Below are 25814 nucleotides of genomic sequence, written 5' to 3'. Positions count from 1 at the left end.
CTCGTCTGGTAGGCTTGTGTCACTGGGCAGCTCGCGGCTGTGCTTCCTTTTGCAGTCTGTAATAGTTTAAGCCCTGCCACATCCGACGAGCGTCAGAGCCGGTGTAGTACGATTCAATCTTAGTCTGGTATTGACTCTTTGCCTGTTTGATGGTTTGTCTGAGGGCATAGCGGGATTTTTTATAAGCGTCCGGGTTAGAGTCCCGGTCCTTGAAAGCGGCAGCTCTACCCTTTAGCTCAGTGCGGATGTTGCCTGTAATCCATGGCTTCTGGTTAGGGTATGTACGTACGGTCACTGTGGGGACGACGTCATCGATGCACTTATTGATGAAGCCAGTGACTGATGTGGTGTACTCCTCAATGCTATCTAAAGAATCCCGGAACATATTCCAGTCTGCTAGCAAAACAGTCCTGTAGCTTAGCATCTGCATCATCTGACCACTTTGTTATTAACTGAGTCACTGGTGCTTCCTGCTTTAGTTTTTGCTTATAAGCAGGAATCAGGAGGATAGAGTTATGGTCAGATTTGCCAAATGGAGGACGAGGGAGAGCTTTGTATGCGTCTCTGTGTGGAGAGTAAAGGTGGTCTAGAGTTTTTCCCCCCTCTGGTTGCACATTTAACATGCTGGTAGAAATTAGTTAGAACGGATTTTCCCTGCATTAAAGTCCCCGGCCACTATAATAATAATAATATGCCATTTAGCAGACGCTTTTATCCAAAGCGACTTACAGTCATGCGTGCATACATTTTATTATTTTTTATTTTTTGTGTATGGGTGGTCCCGGGGATCGAACCCACTACCTTGGCGTTACAAGCGCCATGCTCTACCAGCTGAGCTACAGATGACCACTAGGAGCGCTGCCTCTGGATGAGCGTTTTCTTGTTTACTTTTGGCCTTATACAGCTCATTGAGTGCAATCTTAATGCCAGCATCGGTTTGTGGGGGTAGAGAGACAGCTACGAAAAATATAGATGAAAAGTATCTTGGTAAATAGTGTGGTCTACAGCTTATCATGAGATACTCTACCTCAGGCGAGCAAAACCTCGAGACTTCCTTAGTATTCGATGTTATGCACCAGCTGTTGTTTACAAATATACACAGACCGCCACCCCTTGTCTTACCGGAGTCAGCCGCTCTATCCTGCCGATGTAGCGTATATCCCGTCAGCTGTATGTTGTCCATGTCGTCATTCAGCCACGGCTCGGTGAAACATAAGATATTACAGTTTTTAATGTCCCGTTGGTAGGATAACCGTAATCTTAGGTCGTCCAATTTGTTCTCAAATGATTGAACATTGGCTAATAGGATTGATGGAAGAGGCAGTTTACTCGCTCGCCGTCGGATCCTTACAAGGCACCCGACCTACGTCCACGATATCGCTGTCTCTTTCTCATGCGAATGACAGGGATTTGGGCCTTGTCGGGTATCTGTAGGATATCCTTCGCGTCCGGCTCGTTGAAGAAAATATCTTCGTCCAATACGAGGTGAGTAATCGCTGTCCTGATATCCAGAAGCTCTTTTTGGTCATAAGAGACGGAGGCAGAATCTTTATGTACAGAATAAATTGCAAATAACGCGAAAAAACACACATAATAGTACAATTTGTTAGAGGGCTGTAGAACGGCAGCCATCTTCTCCGGCGCCACTTCAAGATATGTACGCTTGGCTAGGTACCCTTGGCTAGGTAAACACACTGCTCTTTTTCACCAGGGTCTCTTTAGTATCATCTCTTTGTCAATTCTGTTTTGCTTTGACAGGAGTGCAAGCCACCGTTTTCTAATAGAAAATGGTAATGATTAAACAATGGGATTACTCGTTATTTTTCAGCAATTAAAGTGACCAACAGTGAAAAAATGCTGCTTTCAATGACACTGAAATGCTGTTTCATGGCTGGATATTGTGAACGCTATAGAGCAGGGATGAGCAACTGGCGGGCTGCAGCCCACCTTTTGAAGGATACAGATGAGCTAGTTAAAAAGCTAAGATTTAAAGTGGGTTTTTTAAAAATAAATAGTTATTGCCTCTCCCTAAATAGCAGGAAGCCGATTGTACAGTCAACTTTCCTGCCAGTTCTTGATTATGGCGACACCATTTACCAGATTGCAGCAGCCACTACTCTTAAACCTGTGGATGCCGTCTACCATAGCGCCATTCGTTTTATCACTGGTGAGTTTTAATACTCACCACTGCATCCTGTATAAAAAGGTTGGCTGGTCCTCATTAAAGGCCCATAGACCAATTCATTACTCCCTCTTTGTGGTGGTTTATTTGTTGAAATTGTGGTGTTGAGCCCTTTTTGAAGGCCCTCGGATCAATCCCCCCCCAAAAGAAGACTCAGTCGGGGTCTCAACTTGCACAGACCCGCGGCCCCTCATGATGAGTTAAGATTTTTTGTGGCCCCCACCCCCATCAAAGTTGCCTGTTCCTGTTATAGAGAGAGGTTACTCACGCGACACACACTGGCTCGTCATCAGCAAGAAAGTGATATGTGCGATTATCTAGAACACAAGAGAAAATACGTTAATCTGAATGTCTGCAACCAAAGAACATGTTTCACATTTAAATTAAAGGAAGTCTCATGACAAAATGTGTGTGTGTTTATTTTACACGGCATATGCAATAATTATGACCTGAATAATGAAAATAGGCCATGGTTGGCAGGCGTGATTATTTCAAACAGAGATGTATCCACATTATTTGGACTAAAACATCATTATTATTGACTTTTGGCTGTTAGACTAACTGATAGGAGAACAAATTTCAGAAGCAAATTGGACAGTAAAGTTACATTGTAGATATATTTTCAAGACTTGTCAGAGGCTGACTTACGAGAAATTAGGTCAAAGCACTTCTTGTCCTCCAGACTGGGCTTGATTTGGCAGGTGAGCAGGTTGAGTTTGGCTGGTGGTTTGTTGGGCTGAGGAAAGGATAGCCTGGTTACTCCTACGAAAGTCCCTCTTGCAGACGACACTTATGTATGCCATTGCCCCAACTGTTGACCAGGCTATGTTAGAGCTGCAATCTGACCTTGTTACCTTACAGAAAGCCCTAGTTGGTTTAAAACGTGTACTTAATGCGAGCAAGACTAAATACATGTTGTTCTCTAGTTGTCGCACTGCTCTTTTTCACCAGGGTCTCTTTAGTATCATCTCTTTGTCAATTCTGTTTTGCTTTGACAGGAGTGCAAGCCACCATTTTCTAATAGAAAATGGTAATGATTAAACAATGGGGTTACTCGTTATTTTCAGCAATTAAAGTGACCAACAGTGAAAAAATGCTGCTTTCAATGACACTGAAATGCTGTTTCATGGCTGGATATTGTGAACGCTATAGAGCAGGGATGAGCAACTGGCGGGCTGCGGCCCACCTTTTGAAGGATACAGATGAGCTAGTTAAAAAGCTAAGATTTAAAGTGGGCAGCAGCCACTACTCTTAAACTTTTGGATGCCATCTACCATAGCGCCATTCGTTTTATCACTGGTGAGTTTTAATACTCACCACTGCATCCTGTATAAAACGGTTGGCTGGTCCTCATTAAAGGCCCATAGACCAATTCATTACTCCCTCTTTGTAGTGGTTTATTTGTTGAAATTGTGGTGTTGAGGTTGTGCCTTGTGGTTATTTTTCTTCATCTTCTTTTAACTGTAATGTAAATTGTTCTTCCTCTTGTTAGAAAATGTTTGTACTCAGGGCACCATTGGGAATGAGACCCTGGTCTCAATTGGGCTACCCTGAATGCCAACAAGCCATTCTGTCCAATCTGTTGACTCATCCTCTCCCTGTTAGACTGCCACACAACTACCATCCGTCTCTCCTGGATAATACAAGTGCACTCTGCTTATAAGATTTGATTTGATTTAAAGTGGAACTGACAGCGTTATAACTAATTTGCAGATATGAAACAAACAGACAATCATAATATCAGGTAAAAATCTCAAATTCCCCGTTTATACTACAAAACAAACTTCATAAGAGGTTTTAAAAATACGTTCTATTTGACTCAACATTCCATGACGTACACTAAGGCATTGTTTGCAGAATAGATGGATGCAGTTCAATGCATGATTAATATAATTAATCAATACATTTGTTCGTAGTCCAAAAGATATTGCTATCAGGTTGTAAATCACAGCTGGCCTGGTATATTGTTTCCTGCCTCCATTCGGGATGCACTGTTTCAGTTTCAATTATTCAATATTTTGGACAAAAATTGACGAATGTAACTAAGGCTGGGAATATCAATACAATCAAACTAGCAAGGGCAATGATCACAAGTCAGTCATAACATGGCTAATAGGCTAGCATATCTATTTATGTAGCAAGCTAAAAACACAGCGCCTAACGTTAGCTACATAGCTAGGTAGCTAGCTGCTAGGATGACATGTCATTGGAGGAGTGGGTGATTGACTGACTGACTATTTCTCCTCGTATAGTTTTTCGGTGGCTACACAGCTAAAGATGCACGTGTCATTTGGATGTGAATCGCATTGCTAGCTAGCTATGCTGAACGACTGTTATCCAGTTAGCATATCTCTTGCGTTCGCAAATTCACTCTGGCTAGTTATTTACTCCGATTTCAGAGCACACTTGTCGGAGTGTGCCAGAGCGCAGAATAACTGATGAATTTACAAACACGCAAGACCCGCTGAATATGACTGGTGTCAGTAAACGTAGGCAAAGAAAAGTTATAGTCACAAACACTCTCGATCCCACTGATGTCAACAACTACAGACCAGTATCCCTTCTTTCTTTTCTTTCCAAAACTATTGAGCGTGCCGTCTTTAGCCAACTCTCTTGCTATCTCTCTCAGAATGACCTTCTTGATCCAAACCAGTCAGGTTTCAGGACTGGTCATTCAACTGAGACTGCTCTTCTCTGTGTCACAGAGGCTCTCCGCACTGCTAAAGCTAACTCTCTCTCCTCTGCTCTTGTCCTTCTAGACCTGTCTGCTGCCTTTGATACAGTGAACCATCAGATCCTCCTCTCCACCCTCTCCGAGCTGGGCATCTCCGGCGCGGCTCACTCCTGGATTGCGTCCTACCTGACCGGTCGCTCCTACCAAGTGGCGTGGCGAGAAGCTGTCTCCGCACCACGTGCTCTCACCACTGGTGTCCCCCAGGGCTCAGTTCTAGGCCCTCTCCTTTTCTCCCTATACACCAAGTCACTTGGCTCTGTCATATCCTCACATGGCCTCTCCTATCATTGCTACGCTGACGATACACAACTAATCTTCTCCTTTCCCCCTTCTGATAACCAGGTGGCGAATCGCATCTCTGCATGTCTGGCCGACATATCAGTATGGATGACGGATCACCACCTCAAGCTGAACCCTGGCAAGATGGAGCTGCTCTTCCTCCCGGGGAAGGACTGCCCGTTCCATGATCTCGCCATCACGGTTGACAACTCCGTTGTGTCCTCCTCCCAGAGTGCGAAGAGCCTTGGCGTGACCCTGGACAACACCCTGTCGTTCTCCGCCAACATCAAGGCGGTGACCCGATCCTGCAGGTTCATGCTCTACAACATTCGGAGAGTACGACCCTGCCTTACACAGGAAGCGGCACAGGTCCTAATCCAGGCACTTGTCATCTCCCGTCTGGATTACTGCAACTCGCTGTTGGCTGGGCTCCCTGCCTGTGCCATTAAACCCCTACAACTCATCCAGAATGCCGCAGCCCGTCTGGTGTTCAACCTTCCCAAGTTCTCTCACGTCACCCCCCTCCTCCGCACACTCCACTGGCTTCCAGTTGAAGCTCGCATCCGTTACAAGACCATGGTGCTTGCCTATGGAGCAGTGAGGGGAACGGCACCTCCGTACCTTCAGGCTCCTTCTACCCCCCCCCCCAAAAAAATAAATAAAAAAGTATAATTGTAAAGTGGTTATCCCACTGGCTATAGGGTGAATGCACCAATTTGTAGTCGCTCTGGATAAGAGCGTCTGCTAAATGACGTAAATGTGCCCTTGAGCAAGGCACTTAACCCTAATTGCTCCTGTAAGTCGCTCTGGATAAGAGCGTCTGCTAAATGACTAAAATGTAAATGTATAACATGTAAACAGCCTAACCAACTCTGCTAGGGCGAGTAAAATGGTCAGTGAGATGTTCTCTCATTTGTGTATGAAAGTAGCTAGCTAGCAAGCTAGCCAACTTTAGCCAGTTAGCTTGGGTGCTTGGTTGAGACAACGCATGCATTGACACGCAAGCTGCAGAAGGACAAGCAGGCTATTCTCCATCGTTTATCAGTGCAATTTTGATGGCCAACTAGCTGAAAAAGTTTGGAAAAGTTTGTTACGTTACAGCCTTATTCTAAATGTTCCTTTGTTAGATTTTAGCTCATCTTGCTCTGGCTAGCATTAGTTGTTGATCTTGTTGTTGTTGATGTGCATATAGGGAAAGATAGCCTACCTTTTTATGGATGTTTAATAAATAGGACTGTAAAATTCCCAAATGTAAGAGGACTCCTGTGGTATTTAGCTACATATTTGCAGAAATCCATTCAAGTGTATTTTCTGACTTTTGTCGAATGCATTGTAATGATCTAAAGTTGAGATGTTGCAACTGCGAGAGAATGATGGCAGGCCCTTGTCGCAAAAGGCTTGTTTGCATATAGGCCTACTGTACATCTAATTGGCTATGGCACTCCGGTCCTGGACGAGACAGATGTTTGTATTAGGTTTTATTTACTGCAGTGTCTATTAATTGTCCAAACGCACGGCCGCTTTCCACTCTATATTGCTATAGAATTTTCACAACATTCCAAGAATTTATGAAAACATGAAAATGACCATATCTATGTGCTAAAACATGTCAGAAAATGTTCTTCCTGGTGGTGTATATGAACAGATTTGTATAATAGTTAATGTTGCTAAAATGCTGTCAGTTCCACTTTAAGCATTAAAGTTGAACTTTTTTTTATGGTACAGAAATCTCCAGGTATTTACTAAGAGATAACATGGTAAAATGGTTATCACATAGTAATAACCTATCACGTTTGGTTCTTTGGGATTCATTAAAAAAGCCCCACCAGGCACTATTTGGTACCAGGTTATCATCAATTGTGTCAGAAGGTAATCCACAACACTGAACAAGACTGAACTCACAGTTCCATGTGCAATAGTTAGGTAGCAGTTCTGCACAGTGCAATTCCTCTTCTGCCACATCTTTCTCAACCTGCGGGGGACAAACACCAAGGGTGAAAACAATGCCAGCACCTCTTTCAGCCTCCAAACTGACTGAGGTACTGTGATGTAACTGTATGGAAGCTCAAATGAAATTCTCACTATGAACATAATAATACTACATCCGTCTAGTGTAAATAGGATTTAACTTGCAGGTATGACAATTCTGCTTGGGATAATGACTTTCACACAGATAAAGTGTTCATACCCGTCACTTCTCTTGTAGAGGTATCCCGCTTTCTCTGTGCCATAATATTTGTTGCCTTCCAGCTGGTGCATGCTGTAGAATGTCTGCTTGCTCAAGGAGTCCTGGGTTTGACAAAGAGATAGAGGTAATTTACAAGATTCCCTACCACGTCGTCCATTATTTTCTATAATGTACAGAACGTCACCGTTTATCCCTTTCATATTCCACATGAACAGATCATGAGTCAACTTGCGATTTCTAGATCCTGTGACTCAAGCAGTGAGATGGACACGGAAAGCAGAAATATGATGTCACAAACAAGACAGATTAACGTAAGCATGCAATTAACGTATGCATGCAAGTACAGTAGTAGCAGAGAAATGTGTGGTAGGTCAGACAGACAAGCTCTTCTTGTCAAATACCATGAAGAGCAGCCATAACATCATGACACATACTATACAAAAGTTTCTAAAAAGGGTGATTTATAAAAATTACAAATAGCCCTTGAATGTAAAACATTTTGCTTGCTGCACAAGGACTGAATAGAACCACCACAGGAAAAGTATTCAGACCCCATTACTTTTCCACATTTTGTTACGTTACAGCCTTGTTCTAAAATGGACAAAATATATATTTTTTCTCATCAATCTACACAAAATACCCCATAATGACAATCAAACATAATCCAGGTACAATCAGGAATTCCCCAGGGCAGCTGTCTAGGCCCCTTGCTTTTTTCATCTTTACTAACGACATGCCACTTGAGTAAAACCAGTGTATCTATGTATGCGGATGACTCAACACTATACACATCAGCTACTACAGCAACTGAAATAACTACAACACTTAACAAAGAGTTGCAGTTAGTTTCGGAATCGGTGGCAAGGAATAAGTTAGTCCTGAATATTTCCGAAACGTAAAGCATTGTATTTGGGTCAATTCATTCACTAAACCCTAAACCTCAACTACATCTCGTAATGAATAATGTGGAAATTGAGCAAGTTGAGGTGTCTAAACTGCTTGGAGTAACCCTGGATTGTAGACTGTCATGGTCAAAGCATATTGACACAACAGTAGCTAAGATGGGGAGAAGTATGTCCATAATTAAGCGCTGCTCTGCCTTCTTAACAACACTATCAACAAGGCAGGTCCTACAGGCCCTAGTTTTGTCGCAGTAGTGTGGTCAGGTGCCACAAAGAGGGACTTGGGAAAATTGCAGTTGGCTCAAAACAGGGCAGCACGGCTGGCCCTTAAAAGTAAATGGAGAGCTAACATTAATGACATGCATGTCAGTCTCTCCTGGCTCAGAGTGGAAGAGAGATTGACTTCATCACTGCTTGTTTTGTAAGAGGTGTGGACAAGCTGAATGTACCGAGCTGGAATACTGGCACACAGCTTGGACACCCATGCATACCCCACAAGACATGCTACCAGAGGGGGGGAGCACTTGGCAGCAGCTAATGGGGATCCCTAATTAATACAAACAAATACAAATGACAAAGCAAAAACAGGTTTTTAGAAATGTTTGCACATTTATAAAAAAAATTAAACAGAAATACCTTATTTACACAAACATTCAGACCATTTGCTATGAGACTCGAAATTGAGCTCAGGTGCATCCTGTTTCCATTGATCATCCTTGAAACGTTTCTACAACTTGATTGGAGTCCACCTGTGGTAAATTCAATTGTTTGGACATGATTTGGAACGGCACACACCTGTCTATATAAGGTCCCACAGCTGACAGTGCATGTCTGAGCAAAGACCAAGCCATGAGGTCGAAGGATTTGTCCGTAGAACTCAGAGACAGGATTGTGTCAAGGCACAGATCTGGGGAAGGGTACCAAAAAAATTCTGCAGCATTGAAGGTCCCCAAGAACACAGTGGCATCCATCATTCTTCAATGGAAGAATTTTGGAACTACCAAGACTCTTCATAGAGCTGGCCACCCGGCCAAACTGAGCAATCGGGGGAGAAGGGCCTTGGTAAGGAGGAACCCGATGGTCACTGACAGAGCTCCGGAGTTCCTGTGTGGAGATGGGATAAAACTTCCAGAAGGACAACCATCTCTGCAGCACTCCACCAATCAGGCCTTTTTGGTACAGTGCCCAGATGGAAGCCACTCCTCAGTAAAATGCACATGACAGCCCACTAGGAGTTTGCCAAAAGGCACCTAAAGACTCTCCGACCATGAGAAACAAAATTCTCTGGTCTGATGAAACCAAGATTGAATTATTTGGTCTCAATGCAAAACATCACGTCTGGAGGAAAACTGGCACTATCCCTACGGTGAAGCATGGTGGTGGCAGCATCATGCTGTGGAGATGTTTTTCAGCGGCAGGGACTGGGAGACTAGTCAGGATTGAGGGAAAGATGAACGGAGAAAGTACAGAGAGCTCCTGCTCCAGAGCGCTCAGGACCTCAGTCTGGTTCACCTTCCAACAGGACAACGACCCAAAGCACAGAGCCAAGACAACGCAGGAGTGGCTTCGGGACAAGTCTCTGAATGTCCTTGAGTGGCCCAGCCAGAGCCTGGACTTGAACCCGATCGAACATCTCTGGAGAGACCTGAAAATAGCTGTGCAGCAACACTCCCCATCCAACCTGACTTGAGAGGATCTGCAGAGAAAAATGGGAGAAACTCCCCAAATACAGGTGTGCCAAGCTTGTAGCGTCATACCCAAGAAGACTCGAGGCTGTAATCGCTGCCAAAAGTGCTTCAACAAAGTACTGAGTAAAAGGGTCTGAATACTTAGGTAAATGTCATATTTCCGTTTTTTTATTTATAAATTTGCATAAATGTCTAAACACCTGTTTTTGCTTTGTCATTATGGGGTATTGTGTGTAGATTAATGAGGGGGGGGGGAAACAATTCAATACATTTTAGAATAAGGCTGTAACGTAACAAAATGTGGAAAAGGTCAAGGGGTCTGAATACTTTCCGAATGCACTGTATTTACAGCTTTATTGTTATAACTTTATTTTTTAATCACATGCAAGTACCGTACATATCAAGCATATCAAATTCAACTTACTCTCCTTGACTGAACGATTTGCAGGATTGAAATAAAACCACAATGTTAATACTTCACTATAATGAATTACATCATCCACATTTAGTGAGATGTTACTCACCCCATATGAGCATGGAAGAGAAATGCTTTACTCTAGAAGTATTTCAAAAATATATTTTACTTAAAAAAAACTAAAATGTCAAATTTTGAACATAGACAGGCACATTTTGAATTTCAATCAAACCTGTGTGTGTGTGTGTGTGTGTGTGTTTGTGTGTGTGTCCTCACCTCTTTGAGCTCAGGCTGCAGTGAGGGCCGGAGCTGGTCTCTGAGAGAGCAGAGTTGTCTCTTCTCCTCGTCCTGTCTGTGTTTGATCTGGACAGAGAGAGCACATTCAATAATACCCTCATCATCACCTCCCAACACACACACACACACACACACACCTCCAAATACACTCTACACCTCTCATACACACACACCCACACATACCCCACTCACCCCTTGCATCCTTTCCCTCCAAACACATTCCAGGTCGCACAAATTGATTTTGATGTCTTAACGCAGCCATTCACACAATCTCAATTTTAATAGTATCGTTGAACATTAGATTGCTATTGACTCAGCATTGCAGAAATGTGGAGCATATAAATCTCCCTTTAATACCCACTGGTTGTGAACATTTATGAAATCAACTCATTGCTTAAACCTATCCAAACGTTTCAGGTCTACAGCAGTGTTTAGGGGGTAGGAGCTAGAGACTAGGGGTAAAACATTTGTAATTCAGCACAAGGCAATCCGCCAATACAGGTGTTCCGACAGCAAAAGTCCTCATAGCCCTTCACCGTGCACTCTGCAGGATAGGGAAGTCATAAACGGAGCACATTTGGTTGTTTACTGGATCACTATGCTTTATATGAACACCCATTGTGCAGTGTCTACTCTGATGGATTTGATCCAGTCGGTTGTTGATCAAAGGCTGTGCTGCCTGTGTGAGCTGTAGGGTGGGGAGAGTGTTCAGAATGCAGATGACCCGCTTCAGGCACATGTGTAAGTTTGCTGCCCATAGGGCAGCTGTGGATGGCTCTCTGAATAGAGCTGTAGCGGTTCGAGGCTAACTGAGCTGATTATCTCCATCTACTCTAGTTGTGAGCACAAGGCTAATGGCTAACAGCGTGGGCTGTTTATCTCAATAGAATCTTAATGGAACCCAACAGCTGGGAGAGAGGACAGTCACTGACTACTGATGACAGGAATAAAACATTTAACAGTTCAGACTACATTTAGTATCTGGTTTCTGGAGAGAATCATTACATTTGTTCAAGGCGGTTTTGTATTAAAACTGAAATCAATCAATCAGTTGTGTGGGGGATGGTTGCAACAGAAAAGCAAAACCACAGGTGATTGCAAATGGCTGCTGGTTTGAGGAGCTCATTCTGAGACTGCAGTAGGTGGAGTTTGTGGTGAATGTCACCTTTTCAAGTTGCCATTTGATCGAACACCAGAATGTGAAGGGCTCATTTGTGAAAGAGACCGTGGTCTCAGCATACTCCCTACTTAAATAAAGGTTCAATGAAACGAATCAGACACACAGACATTGTGGAATGTCACTCACAGTGCCCAGCGTTCCTGTGAGCTCATCAATATACTGCTTGAGCTTCTCGGTGGCCACCAGGCACTCCTGAAAGAAACTGACAAAAGGAAATATCAGTTTATTGCCGCATTAGAAGCAGAAGGTGCGTGAGACTGAGTGAGTGAGTGAGTGTTTGGGTGTGTTGCAGGATGGGCTAGCATGTTTCCTGACTCTTTTCACATATGATGGTGCATGGCGGCCATAGAGGGGAGGGGGCAGTCAGTCACAGGGGATATTGTGTTTAACATCTGATGTCTTTGGCACACGCAATTGGAGCTCTACTGAAAGATGAAAATGACTTCTATAATAGGCTGGTTCTCATCTGGTTATCTGTATATGATCATGCCGTCAAACTGCTACTGCATGACCCTCAGGCAAATCTAAAACCGCAACCATTACATTTACATTTACATTTTAGTCATTTAGCAGACGCTCTTAACCAGAGCGACTTACAGGAGCAATTAGGGTTAAGTGCCTTGCTCAAGGGCACATTAACATCATTTAGCAGACGCTCTTAGCCAGAGCGACTCACAAATTGGTGCGTTCACCCTATAGCCAGTGGGATAACCACTTTACAATTACAGTGGGGAAAAAAAGTATTTAGTCAGCCACCAATTGTGCAAGTTCTCCCACATAAAAAGATGAGAGAGGCCTGTAATTTTCATCATAGGTACACGTCAACTATGACAGACAAAATGAGAAAAAAAATTCCAGAAAATCACATTGTAGGATTTTTTATGAATTTATTTGCAAATTATGGTGGAAAATAAGTATTTGGTCAATAACAAAACTTTCTCAATACTTTGTTGTATACCCTTTGTTGGCAATGACACAGGTCAAACGTTTTCTGTAAGTCTTCACAAGGTTTTCACACACTGTTGCTGGTATTTTGGCCCATTCCTCCATACAGATCTCCTCTAGAGCAGTGATGTTTTGGGGCTGTCGCTGGGCAACACAGACTTTCAACTCCCTCCAAAGATTTTCTACGGGGTTGAGATCTGGAGACTGGCTAGGCCACTCCAGGACCTTGAAATGCTTCTTACGAAGCCACTCCTTCGTTGCCCGGGCGGTGTGTTTGGGATCATTGTCATGCTGAAAGACCCAGCCATGTTTCACCTTCAATGCCCTTGCTGATGGAAGGAGGTTTTAACTCAAAATCTCACGATACATGGCCCCATTCATTCTTTCCTTTACACGGATCAGTCGTCCTGGTCCCTTTGCAGAAAAACAGCCCCAAAGCATGATGTTTCCACCCCCATTCTTCACAGTAGGTATGGTGTTCTTTGGATGCAACTCAGCATTCTTTGTCCTCCAAACACGACGAGTTGAGTTTTTACCAAAAAGTTATATTTTGGTTTCATCTGACATTCTCCCAATCGTCTTCTGGATCATCCAAATGCACTCTAGCAAACTTCAGACGGGCCTGGACATGTACTGGCTTAAGCAGGGGGACACGTCTGGCTCTGCAGGATTTGAGTCTCTGGCGGCGTAGTGTGTTACTGATGGTAGGCTTTGTTACTTAGGTCCCAGCTCTCTGCAGGTCATTCACTAGGTCCCCCCGTGTGGTTCTGGAATTTTTGCTCACTGTTCTTGTGATCATTTTGACCTCACGGGGTGAGATCTTGCGTGGAGCCCCAGATCGAGGGAGATTATCAGTGGTCTTGTATGTCTTCCATTTCCTAATAATTGCTCCCACAGTTGATTTCTTCAAACCAAGCTGCATACCTATTGCAGATTCAGTCTTCCCAGCCTGGTGCAGGTCTACAATGTTGTTTCTGGTGTCCTTTGACAGCTCTTTGGTCTTGGCCATAGTGGAGTTTGGAGTGTGACTGTTTGAGATTGTGGACAGGTGTCTTTTATACTGATAACAAGTTCAAACAGGTGCCATTAATACAGGTAACGAGTGGAGGACAGAGGAGCCTCTTAAAGAAGAAGTTACAGGTCTGTGAGAGCCAGAAATCTTGCTTGTTTGTAGGTGACCAAATACTTATTTTCCACCATAATTTGCAAATACATTCATAAAAAATCCTACAATGTGATTTTCTGGATTTTTTTTTCTCAATTTGTCTGTCATAGTTGACATGTACCTATGATGAAAATTACAGGCCTCTCTCATCTTTTTAAGTGGGAGAACTTGCACAATTGGTGGCTGACTAAATACTTTTTTTCCCCACTGTATGTAAACTCATTTCGCAAGCACTTATCTTGTTCAAAAGCACTTTTTAATAATCACCCTTTACTCAATATAATGCATCAATACGGCTTTTATCAACCCTCTGGAGTCTAAGCCTGAATTTCCCCAATTCCACTCCTACATGTTTTATTATATCATCATCTATATAAAACATGAAAGTGTTATGCATTTTCTAAAACACTTAGGGCTAGCACTGTCATACAGTATGTGTGTGGGAGGGGCATTATTTCCATATTTCAATAAGATATCCAGTCATATGCTTTAAAAAGTTATTGGATTTTCCAGTCCTTACAGTACAGTAAACAATGACTCCACTCCCCCCATTGTTTTTACCACCTAAGGTTCTCCTTTCGCTCAGTAAACCTCAGAGCAACAGAGAAACACACTCACGTTTAGCTGAGATGTTCATTTCTCCCCCTAACTTTTAGTTAGACAGAGACCACATTGCCTTACTTGCACTGGGAGTGATAGTGCTTGATGAGATTCTGAAGCAGGTCGACACCTTTCTTAGTCTTGATTTCGTTCACTTTGATGAGGTACTACAAGAAACACATAGAGGAGAAGCAAACGGTTTTATGGTTGAGTTATTCATCCATTGAATAAGTCAATGTGTCCATCGAGCAATCATTAAAAGCAAGGCTGTGCATTCACGTCACTGAATGGACAAAGACACAAAGGCAATATCACAAGTCATTCATTCATGATTTAAACGGAGAAACTACAGATTCCAATGGAAGACCTTGGAGCTATTCAGAAAGGTTTCATCTCTAAAACTATGTCATTACGGGATAAGAGGTAAACCTTGAGGTAACACCCCATTCTCAGGAGGCCCAAATGTTGGCCAAAGCTCTAAGCCAGAACTGTTAATCAGATGTCAAAGCTTTGAAACTCCCCCATAGAATTTGAATAAGAATCACTCTATACAGTAGATCTCACTCACCTCACACATCTGTAGCTGGAACATCCTGCGCTCCTTCTCCAGCTCCTCTGCGATCTCTCCCCCGCTCACCTCTGTGCGCACCATGCCGTACTGCTTGGCCAGCTCCCGCTTCTCCTTCTCGATCTTGGTGCTGAGGGATACAATATAACACTAGTTCATCTCAGGTCAGTCAGAGATAAACACACTGGTACCGCTCATTATGGTTGGTTGATTCATACAGCTGAGAGAATTGGACAAAATTGCTATTCTATATGTTTTCGATCATACCATAGGGAAGAATGGGATATTGATAAGGGATACTGAATGTATTTCACATGATGACTACTATTAACGCAAAAAAAATAATATGAATGGTAAATCATTATCTAAGGATCAGGGAGGAGCTTCTTAGTATGCGTTGTAAAGGGTGCTGGGCTGTCAATGTTTTTAATACAGTATTTGTGGTCATTCGCATCGAATATCACAAGATTGGATTCAGGCCTTGGGGAAAACAAGTCTGTGGGGAGCTTGAACAAGAATGGCTTGTAGTAAAAGCATATAGAGAATCATTGAAATGATGCACGGCTCAACCACTGTTTCCAGTACAGGGGATGTGAATGTGGTGTCAAGGGCAGCTGTGCCTCTGACCCTGTTATTGGGAACAGACACACAGACTAACCCACCATGGACAAATTGCCCCACTGAAAACAGCCCCACAGTGTACAGTAATTCAAAGCTGGTTGCTATGACACTTAAAACCTTATTTAAACAGGAACAGATCCATTTCGTATTGTTGGTGGAGAATGTGAGGATATAACTTCTGTCTCTTGGACCAAATTTGTGACATGAACAATAACTCTTGCACCACAAATCAAAACAATACCCTCCACCCCATTGGCCTGGCAATCAACCAGCTGGTTGTTTCTGATTAATTAAAACAGCTATACAGAATAAAAAAAAGCAGCATTATTTCAGTTGACTGTTGGAAGTATGAATGCAATGCATCATTTGGCACTGGTGTGAAATTTTTAAAGCCAGGTAAAATCATTACGTTCCCTCACCAGGACCATTTAGCTGTTGGGCAGATGTACACTCACAATTTATTTTCATAGTCCCTCCATGCTTTGTCAAACGGCTTTTTCAAATCCTGAGGGAGAAGAGAATAGAAAATGTGCATGATTTTAGAGAGTGGTCATCACAGATATGCAATTCGACAAAGATATTTGAGCGAGGCAAGATCAGCTATTTGACATTTTAGACTTACCCCTTTGACCTCTTTCAGGTCTCCTTTTACTAGAGAATCCAGGAAGAAGTTGATGTTGTGCAGCATGCTCTTTAACTGAAGGGAAGACACACAGTTGTGGTGGGTTACAATACGCACAATGTCAGACTGTCACTGAGGAGCTTTGATGTACACTACCGGTCAAAAGCCTTAGAACACCTAATCATTCAAGGGTTTTTCTTTATTTTTTACTATTTTCTACATTGTAGAATAATAGTGAAGACATCAAAACACATATGGAATCATGTAGTAACCAAGACAGTGTTAAACAAATCAAAATATATTTTATATTTGAGATTCTTCAAATAGCCACCCTTTGCCTTGATGACAGCTTTGCACACTCTTAGCATTCTCTCAACCAGCTTCACCTGGAAGGCTTTTCCAACAGTCTTGAAGGAGTTCCCACATATGCTGAGCACTTGTTGGCTGCTTTTCCTTCACTCTGCAGTCCGTCTCATCCCAAACCATCTCAACTTGGTTGAGGTCGGGGGATTGTGGAGGCCAGGTCATCTGATGCAGCACTCAATCACTCCTTCTTGGTCAAATAGCCCTTACACAGCCTAGAGGTGTGTTGGGTCATTGTCCTATTGAAAAACAAACGAGAATCCCACTAAACCCAAACCAGATGGGATGGCCATGCTGGTTAAGTGTGCCTTGAATTCTAAATAAATCACAGAAAGTATCACCAGCAAAGCACCCCCACACCATAACACCTCCTCCTCCATGCTTTACGGTGGGAAATACACATGCAGAGATAATCCGTTCACCCACACCGCGTCTCACAAAGACACAGCGGTTGGAAACACAAATCTCAAATTTGGACTCCAGACGAAAGGACATATTTCCACCGGTCTAATGTCCATTGCTTGTGTTTCTTGGCCCAAGCAAGTATCTTCTTCTTATTTGTGTCCTTTAGTAGTGGTTTGCAGCAATTCGACCATGAAGGCCTGATTCACGCAGTCTCCTCTGAACAGTTGATGTTGAGATGTGTCTGTTCCTTGAACTCTGTGAAGCATTTATTTGGGCTGCAATTTCCTAGGCTGGTAACTCTGGGTCTTCCATTCCTGTGGCGGTCCTCATGAGAGCCAGTTTCATCACAGCGCTTGATGGTTTTTGCAACAGCACTTGAAGAAACTTTCAAAGTTCTTGAAATGTTCCATATTGACTGACCTTCATGTCCTAAAGTAATAATAATAATATTGACTTGGTCTTTTACCAAATAGGGCTATCTTCTGTATACCCCCCTACCTTCTCACAACACAACTGATTGGCTCAAACGCGTTAAGGAAAGAAATTCCACAAATGAACTTTTAAGAAGGCACACCTGTTAATTGAAATGCATTCCAGGTGACTACCCCATGAAGCTGGTTGAGAGAATGCCAAGAGTGTGCAAAGCTGTCATCAAGGCAAAGGGTGGCTATTTGAAGAATCTCAAATATAAAATATATTTTGATTTGTTTAACACTTTTTTGGTCACTACATTATGTCTTATTTCATAGTTTTGATGTCTTCATTATTATTCTACAATGAGAAAAACCCTTGAATGAGTAGGTGTTCTAAAGCTTTTGACCGGTAGACACAACAGAAGCACATTCTAATTGATCGTTTTTTCATACTCTCGAAAGCAACTCTCTCTCTCTTACCAAGTTCTTTATTGGCGTCAGCAGCTCTTTGGAAAATTCAGCAAACTTCGTGAAGGCAGAGGCCACTTCCTTCTCTCCATTGGAGCGGAAATTCACAGCCAGTTTCTCCATGGAACTGATGTACAGCTCCAGATGGGAGATATGGTCTACAGGGGGAAAGGGACGATACATTTACGGATGTTCGCAAGCACACATACATAACAGCAGACAACACTGATCAAGTGAAACCTGTCAACAACAGGCCCACATGTGTCCTACATGGTACTCTAGGTAATAGCTACCATTTTTGCTACAGATCTTGGATAATATGTGCTATTATATGTAGATCAGGTAGAATAATAGGCACAATTGTTTTGCAGTGTTCTCCAGTTCTATTAAAATGTACCAAACAAAATGATCTGCTGTGGGTTTTCTTCATTATGAATTTAACCAGGTAAGCCAGTTGAGAACAAGTTCTCATTTACAACTGCGACCTGGCCAAGATAAAGCAAAGCAGTGCCATAAATACAACAACACAGAGTTACATATGGAATAAACAAAAAGAAAACATACAGTCAATAACACAATAGAAATCTATATACAGTGTGTGCAAATGTAGTAAGTTATGGAGTTAAGGCAATTAACAGGCCATAGTGCAAAATAATTACAATTTAGTATTAACACTGGGGTGATAGATGTGCAGAAGATGATGTGCAAATAGAGATACTGGGGTGCAAATGAGCAAAATAAATAACAATGTAAATAACAATATGGGGATGAGGTAGTTGGGTAGGCTAATTACAGATGGGCTGTGTACAGGTGCAGTGATTGGTAAGCTGCTCTGACAACTGATGCTTAAAGTTAGTGAGGGAGATGAGTGTCTCCAGCTTCAGAGAATTTTGCAGTTCTTTCCAGTCATTTGCAGCAGAGAACTGGAAGGAATGGCGGCCAAAGGCGGTGTTGGCTTTGGGGATGACCAGTGAGATATACAGTGGGGAGAACAAGTATTTGATACACTGACGATTTTGCAGGTTTTCCTACTTACAAAGCATGTAGAGGTCTGTCATTTTTATCATAGGTACACTTCAACTGTGAGAGACGGAATCTAAAACAAAAATCCAGAAAATCACATTGTATGATTTTTAAGTAATTAATTTGCATGTTATTGCATGACATAAGTATTTGATCACCTACCAACCAGTAAGAATTCCGGCTTTCACAGACCTGTTAGTTATTCTTTAAGAAGCCCTCCTGTTCTCCACTCATTACCTGTATTAACTGCACCTGTTTGAACTCGTTACCTGTATAAAAGATACCTGTCTACACACTCAATCAAACAAACTCCAACCTCTCCACAATGGCCAAGACCAGAGAGCTGTGTAAGGACATCAGGGATAAAATTGTAGACCTGCACAAGGCTGGGATGGGCTACAGGACAATAGGCAAGCAGCTTGGTGAGAAGGCAACAGCTGTTGGCGCAATAATTAGAAAATGGAAGAAGTTCAAGATGACGGTCAATCACCCTCGGTCTGGGGCTCCATGCAAGATCTCACCTCGTGGGGCATCAATGATCATGAGGAAGGTGAGGGATCAGCCCAGAACTACACGGCAGGACCTGGTCAATGACCTGAAGAGAGCTGGGACGACAGTCTCAAAGAAAACCATTAGTAACACACTACGCCGTCATGGATCAAAATCATGCAGCGCACGCAAGGTCCCCCTGCTCAAGCCAGCGCATATCCAGGCCCGTCTGAAGTTTGCCAATGACCATCTGGATGATCCAGAGGAGGAATGGGAGAAGGTCCTGTGGTCTGATGAGACAAAAATAGAGCTTTTTGGTCTAAACTCCACTCGCCGTGTTTGGAGGAAGAAGAAGGATGAGTACAACCCCAAGAACACCATCCCAACCGTGAAGCATGGAGGTGGAAACATCATTCTTTGGGGATGCTTTTCTGCAAAGGGGACAGGACGACTGCACCGTATTGAGGGGAGGATGGATGGGGCCATGTATCGCGAGATCTTGGCCAACAACCTCCTTCCCCCAGTAAGAGCATTGAAGATGGGTCGTGGCTGGGTCTTCCAGCATGACAACGACCTGAAACACACAGCCAGGGCAACTAAGGAGTGGCTCCGTAAGAAGCATCTCAAGGTCCTGGAGTGGCCTAGCCAGTCTCCAGACCTGAACCCAATAGAAAATCTTTGGAGGGAGCTGAAAGTCCGTATTGCCCAGCGACAGCCCCAAAACCTGAAGGATCTGGAGAAGGTCTGTATGGAGGAGTGGGCCAAAATCCCTGCTGCAGAGTGTGCAAACCTGGTCAAGACCTATAGGAAACGTATGATCTCTGTAATTGCAAACAAAGGTTTCTGTACCAAATATTAAGTTCTGCTTTTCTGATGTATCAAATACTTATGTCATGCAAATTAATTACTTAAAAATCATACAATGTGATTTTCTGGATTTTTGTTTTAGATTCCGTCTCTCACAGTTGAAGTGTACCGATGATAAAAATGACAGACCTCTACATGCTTTGTAAGTAGGAAAACCTGCAAAATCGGCATTGTTTCAAATACTTGTTCTCCCCACTGTACAAATGGGGTAAAAAATAAATAAATACAACAGAAAATATATATACAGTGTGTGCAAATGTAGCAAGTTATGGAGGTAAGGCAATAAATAGGCTATAGTGCAAAATAATTACAATTAGTATTAACACTGGAATGATAGATGTGCAAGAGATGATGTACAAATAGAGATACTGGGGTGCAAATGAGCAAGGAGTGAAGGAGGCTTTGTTGCGAAATAGGAAGCCGATTCTAGATTTAACTTTGGATTGGAGATGCTTAATGTGAGTCTGGAAGGAGAGTTTACGGTCTAACCAGACACCTAGGTATTTGTACTTGTCCACATATTCTAAGTCAGACCCGCCGAGAGTAGTGATTCAAGTCGGGCAGGCGGGTGCAAGCAGCGTTCGATTGAAGAGCATGCATTTAGTTTTAATAGCGTTTAAGAGCAGTTGGAGGCCACGGAAGGAGTGTTGTATGGCATTGAAGCTCATTTGGAGGTTTGTTAACACAGTGTCCAATGAAGGGCCAGATGTATACAAAATGGTGTCGTGATTGTGATTTTACCTTGACCTGAAGCATGCTTGGCTTTAGCAGCCTTCTTCATTTTCTGCAAGACTGTTCTGTCACAATCCAAAGCCTGTAAAACATACACAGAATTGTATTTTATGTTTCTGAAAACAGTTCCAAATATGTTTTATGAGCAGTGCATGACCCTAGGATGGCAACAAATGAATTCTTAGTGGTTGTAATGGGCTTTCTCCATTCCGATTAGTTCTCAACCAAACTAGGCTAAAACTGACAATGAAGTAGTCCAATTTGTAGAACTTTCATTTATTTAGCACTGTATCAAAATATCATTATGATGGTATTGTAAAAATCCATACCGGTATGTGTATCCATACTGGTATACCTTTAGGGGCAGTTTCCCGGACACAGATTAAGATTAGTTTTAGACTAAAAAACATTTTAAATGGAGATTCTCTATTGAGCTTGCTTTTTAGTCCAGGACTAGGATTTATTCTGTGTCCGGGAAACCGTCCCTAAAGGTATAGTGCAAGATTTGGCAATTAAGCCCCTTTTCTACTTACCCATAGTCAGATGAGCTCATGGATACCATCTTTATGTCTCTGCATGCTTTGAAGGTAGTTTCGTGAGCATGCTAGCGGTAGATTTCCAGTCATTGCGCTAATGCTAGTTAGCAACGGTTCGTGAAACTACTGTCAACTTCATTCAAACTGCACGCAGAGACATACAAAAACGGTATCCATGAGTTCATCTGACTCAGGGTAAGTAGAAAATGGGCTTACTTGCCAAAATCTCGCACTATCCCTTTAAAATAATAGCGCCCAGCCCTACAAGAATTCACTGCTCTTTTCCCCTTTTAACCATGAATTTCACCATATCACTATATATAAGCCCAACAATAAACCAGCGCAGCTAATCTGTGCATGGCTTGAAGATTGATGGCATCCGTATTCCCCAATCCCTGGGAAAAAAGTGGTGGCTGTGCAGAGGCTCGTGAACAGAAGGCTATGGTCAATGAAACATGTTTCTACCATTGCTTTTCTGCTCTACACAGCAAAATACAACCAATAAAAAAAGAGGCAATTTAACATGTCATAGCCTAATTCAGAAGACCAAACACATATTAGATTGTATTAGACTGGCCCAAACAAAAACATACACATGCACTAAGAATGTGACATAGTACGGTGTGTGTAGTATATTATTGTTTAAGATAAAACAATTCACCAAAAGACATGAGTCTGGCGGTGTGGCAAGATATTTACACTGCTCAAAAAAATTGAACACTAAAATAACACATCCTAGATCTGAATGAATGAAATAATCTTATTAAATACTTTTTTCTTTACATAGTTGAATGTGCTGACAACAAAATCACACAAAAATTATCAATGGAAATCAAATTTATCAACCCATGGAGGTCTGGATTTGATCCAACTTTGATGTAATGTCCTTAAAACAAGTCAAAATGAGGCTCAGTAGTGTGTGTGGCCTCCACGTGCCTGTATGACCTCCCTACAACGCCTGGGCATGCTCCTGATGAGGTGGCGGATGGTCTCCTGAGGGATCTCCTCCCAGACCTGGACTAAAGCATCCGCCAACTCCTGGACAGTCTGTGGTGCAACGTGGCGTTGGTGGATGGAGCGAGACATGATGTCCCAGATGTGCTCAATTGGATTCAGGTCTGGGGAACGGGCGGGCCAGTCCATAGCATCAATGCCTTCCTCTTGCAGGAACTGCTGACACACTCCAGCCACATGAAGTCTAGCATTGTCTTGCATTAGGAGGAACCCAGGGCCAACCGCACCAGCATATGGTCTCACAAGGGGTCTGAGGATCTCATCTCGGTACCTAATGGCATTCAGGCTACCTCTGGCGAGCACATGGAGGGCTGTGCGGCCCCCCAAAGAAATGCCACACCACACCATGACTTACCCACCGCCAAACCGGTCATGCTGGAGGATGTTGCAGGCAGCAGAACGTTCTCCACGGCGTCTCCAGACTCTGTCACGTCTGTCACATGTGCTCAGTGTGAACCTGCTTTCATCTGTGAAGAGCACAGGGCGCCAGTGGCGAATTTGCCAATCTTGGTGTTCTCTGGCAAATGCCAAACATCCTGCACGGTGTTGGGCTGTAAGCACAACCCCCACCTGTGGACGTCGGGCCCTCATACCACCCTCATGGAGTCTGTTTCTGACCGTTTGAGCAGACACATGCACATTTGTGGCCTGCTGGAGGTCATTTTGCAGGGCTCTGGCAGTGCTCCTCCTGCTCCTCCTTGCACAAAGGCGGAGGTAGCAGTCCTGCTGCTGGGTTGTTGCCCTCCTACGGCCTCCTCCACGTCTCCTGATGCACTGGCCTGTCTCCTGGTAGCGCCTCCATGCTCTGGACACTACGCTGACAGACACAGCAAACCTTCTTGCCACAGCTCGCATTGATGTGCCATCCTGGATGAGCTGCACTACCTGAGCCACTTGTGTGGGTTGTAGACTCCGTCTCATGCTACCACTAGAGTGAAAGCACCGCCAGCATTCAAAAGTGACCAAAACATCAGCCAGGAAGCATAGGAACTTAGAAGTGGTCTGTGGTCACCACCTGCAAAACCAGTCCTTTATTGGGGGTGTCTTGCTAATTGCCTATAATTTTCACCTGTTGTCTATTCCATTTGCACAACAGCATGTGACATTTATTGTCAATCAGTGTTGCTTCCTAAGTGGACAGTTTGATTTCACAGAAGTGTGATTGACTTGGAGTTACATTGTGTTGTTTAAGTGTTCCCTTTATTTTTTTGAGCAGTGTATAAAGCCTTGTTTATACCTGGTGCTAACGTGCGTCCTTTGTCCTGATCTTATCGTTGCAACTACACATGGTAGTAAAATGTGTCTCTTACCTCTCCACTGTGTCCGCATTGTGACCATATATCCCGGTCCCTCCCTGTATGCAAATTATTTGACAGCAATTCCTTCAAAATAATATTTATTTATTTATTTTAAAGACACATATTGATTCCATAAGTCAATGGTGTCACCTTTTAATGATTTTAGAAGGTGGGGTAATGATTTAAATGGTTTCACTGTTCAGGTCTGTCTATACTCGTAAGACATCCAGGCATAATGTGTGTCTATAGACTACCTCCGGAGGTGATCAGAAAGATCTGCAGACTGACCAAGGGCTGCAGACTGACTAAGGGCTACTACATTAAGGTGTCTGTAATAAAATAAATGTGGCAAAATGTAATGTAGACATGCATATCTACAGCTTCCAAAATATTTTTTACAATGGTGGGGGAGTGCCAAGATGGAGACAAGGTGGCTTCGACACAGCGCCCCCTATCAGTCATCTAGTGTATATATATAAATCATTGGTCATCTTTTTTTTATTTTTGTCATTTAGCAGACGCTCTTATCCAGAGCAACTTACAGTTAGTGAGTGCATACATTTTCATACTGGCCCCCCGTGGGAATCGAACCCACAACCCTGGCGTTGCAAACGCCATGCTCTACCAACTGAGCTACACAGGACTACTATTTTTAATGTAATTTTTATTTTATTGTATTTGTTTTTACATTTTTTTGTCATTTGGCAGACGCTCTTATCCAGAGCGACTTACAGGAGCAATTAGCGTTAAGTGCCTTGCTCAAGGGCACCAACAGATTTTTCACCTAGTCGGCTCAGGTATTAGAACCAGCGACCTTTCGGTTACTGGCACAACGCTCTTAACCACTAAGCTACCTGCCGTCATCTCTCAGCAGATATATATATATATATATAGATATATATATATATATATATATATATATATATATACACACACACACACACACACACACACACACACACAACCAGTCAAAAGTTTGAACATACCTACACATTCCACCTACACATCAAAACTATGAAATAACACATATGGAATCACGTAGTAACCAAAAAAAGTGTTAAACAAATCAAAATACATTTTATATTTGAGATTCTTCAAATAGCCACACTTTGCCTTGATGACAGCATTGCACACTCTTGGCATTCTGTTCTTCGGGACCTTCAATGCTGCAGAAATGTTTTGGTACCCTTTCCCCAGATCTATGCCTCGACACAATCCTGTCTCGGAGCTCTACAGACAATTCCTTCGACCTCATGGCTTGGTTTTTGCTCTGACATGCACTGTCAACTGTGGGACCTTATATAGACAGGTGTGTGCGCCTTTCCAAATCATGTCCAATCAATTTATTTTACCACAGGTGGACTCCAAGCAAGTTGTAGAAACATCTCAAGGATGATCAATGGAAACAGGATGCACCGGATTTCAATTTCGAGTTTCATAGTAAAGGGTCTGAATACTTATGTAGTATTAGCTTAATTGATCAGAAATCTAATTATATTCAACAAAATAATGTTGCAGGAATGCTAATCTTATCTGTTTCTAACAACAGAAACGATTTCAGAACAATCTGAGATGGTGGGTGTCATGGCTTGCTGAAATGACATGGAACGACACTCATTATACCTAGCTAGGTAACAACCTGTTAACTTGACAGTAGGTCTAGGCAAAGTTGATTGGCACAGGAAGAAAGGAAAAGGGTTTGCTACTCATGAGGCCTAATTATGTAATCTCTTTCTGGTGCTCCTTACATTCTGTTTGGTGTCTAACGTTTTTTTAAATTGGGAGCAGTGTGTGTGTGTGCGTGTGTGTGTGTGTGTGTG

The 25814-nt window shown here is 42.8% G+C and overlaps 1 protein-coding gene across 1 annotated transcript in view; it reads right to left on the bottom strand.

The window, feature by feature from the left end:
* unm_sa1614 (un-named sa1614) overlaps window positions 1-25814 on the bottom strand; it is an 86964-nt gene that overhangs the window by 49547 nt on the left and 11603 nt on the right. The window contains exons 2-13 of the mRNA XM_084166541.1: window positions 21156-21228; window positions 18048-18193; window positions 16387-16461; window positions 16220-16269; window positions 15144-15273; window positions 14657-14742; window positions 11992-12067; window positions 10665-10751; window positions 7384-7484; window positions 7098-7167; window positions 2831-2918; window positions 2451-2499 (exon numbers count right to left, since the gene is read on the bottom strand). Coding sequence (XP_084022667.1) covers window positions 2451-2499; window positions 2831-2918; window positions 7098-7167; window positions 7384-7484; window positions 10665-10751; window positions 11992-12067; window positions 14657-14742; window positions 15144-15273; window positions 16220-16269; window positions 16387-16461; window positions 18048-18193; window positions 21156-21228 — 1031 coding nt within the window. The remainder of the gene's footprint in view (window positions 1-2450; window positions 2500-2830; window positions 2919-7097; window positions 7168-7383; window positions 7485-10664; window positions 10752-11991; window positions 12068-14656; window positions 14743-15143; window positions 15274-16219; window positions 16270-16386; window positions 16462-18047; window positions 18194-21155; window positions 21229-25814) is intronic.

The sequence above is a fragment of the Coregonus lavaretus genome (genome assembly GCF_964263955.1).
Source record: "Coregonus lavaretus genome assembly, chromosome: 8".
Lineage (NCBI taxonomy): Eukaryota > Metazoa > Chordata > Actinopteri > Salmoniformes > Salmonidae > Coregonus > Coregonus lavaretus.
The sequence above is the reverse complement of the archived record's forward strand: the minus strand, read 5'-3'. Positions and strand labels throughout refer to the sequence as shown.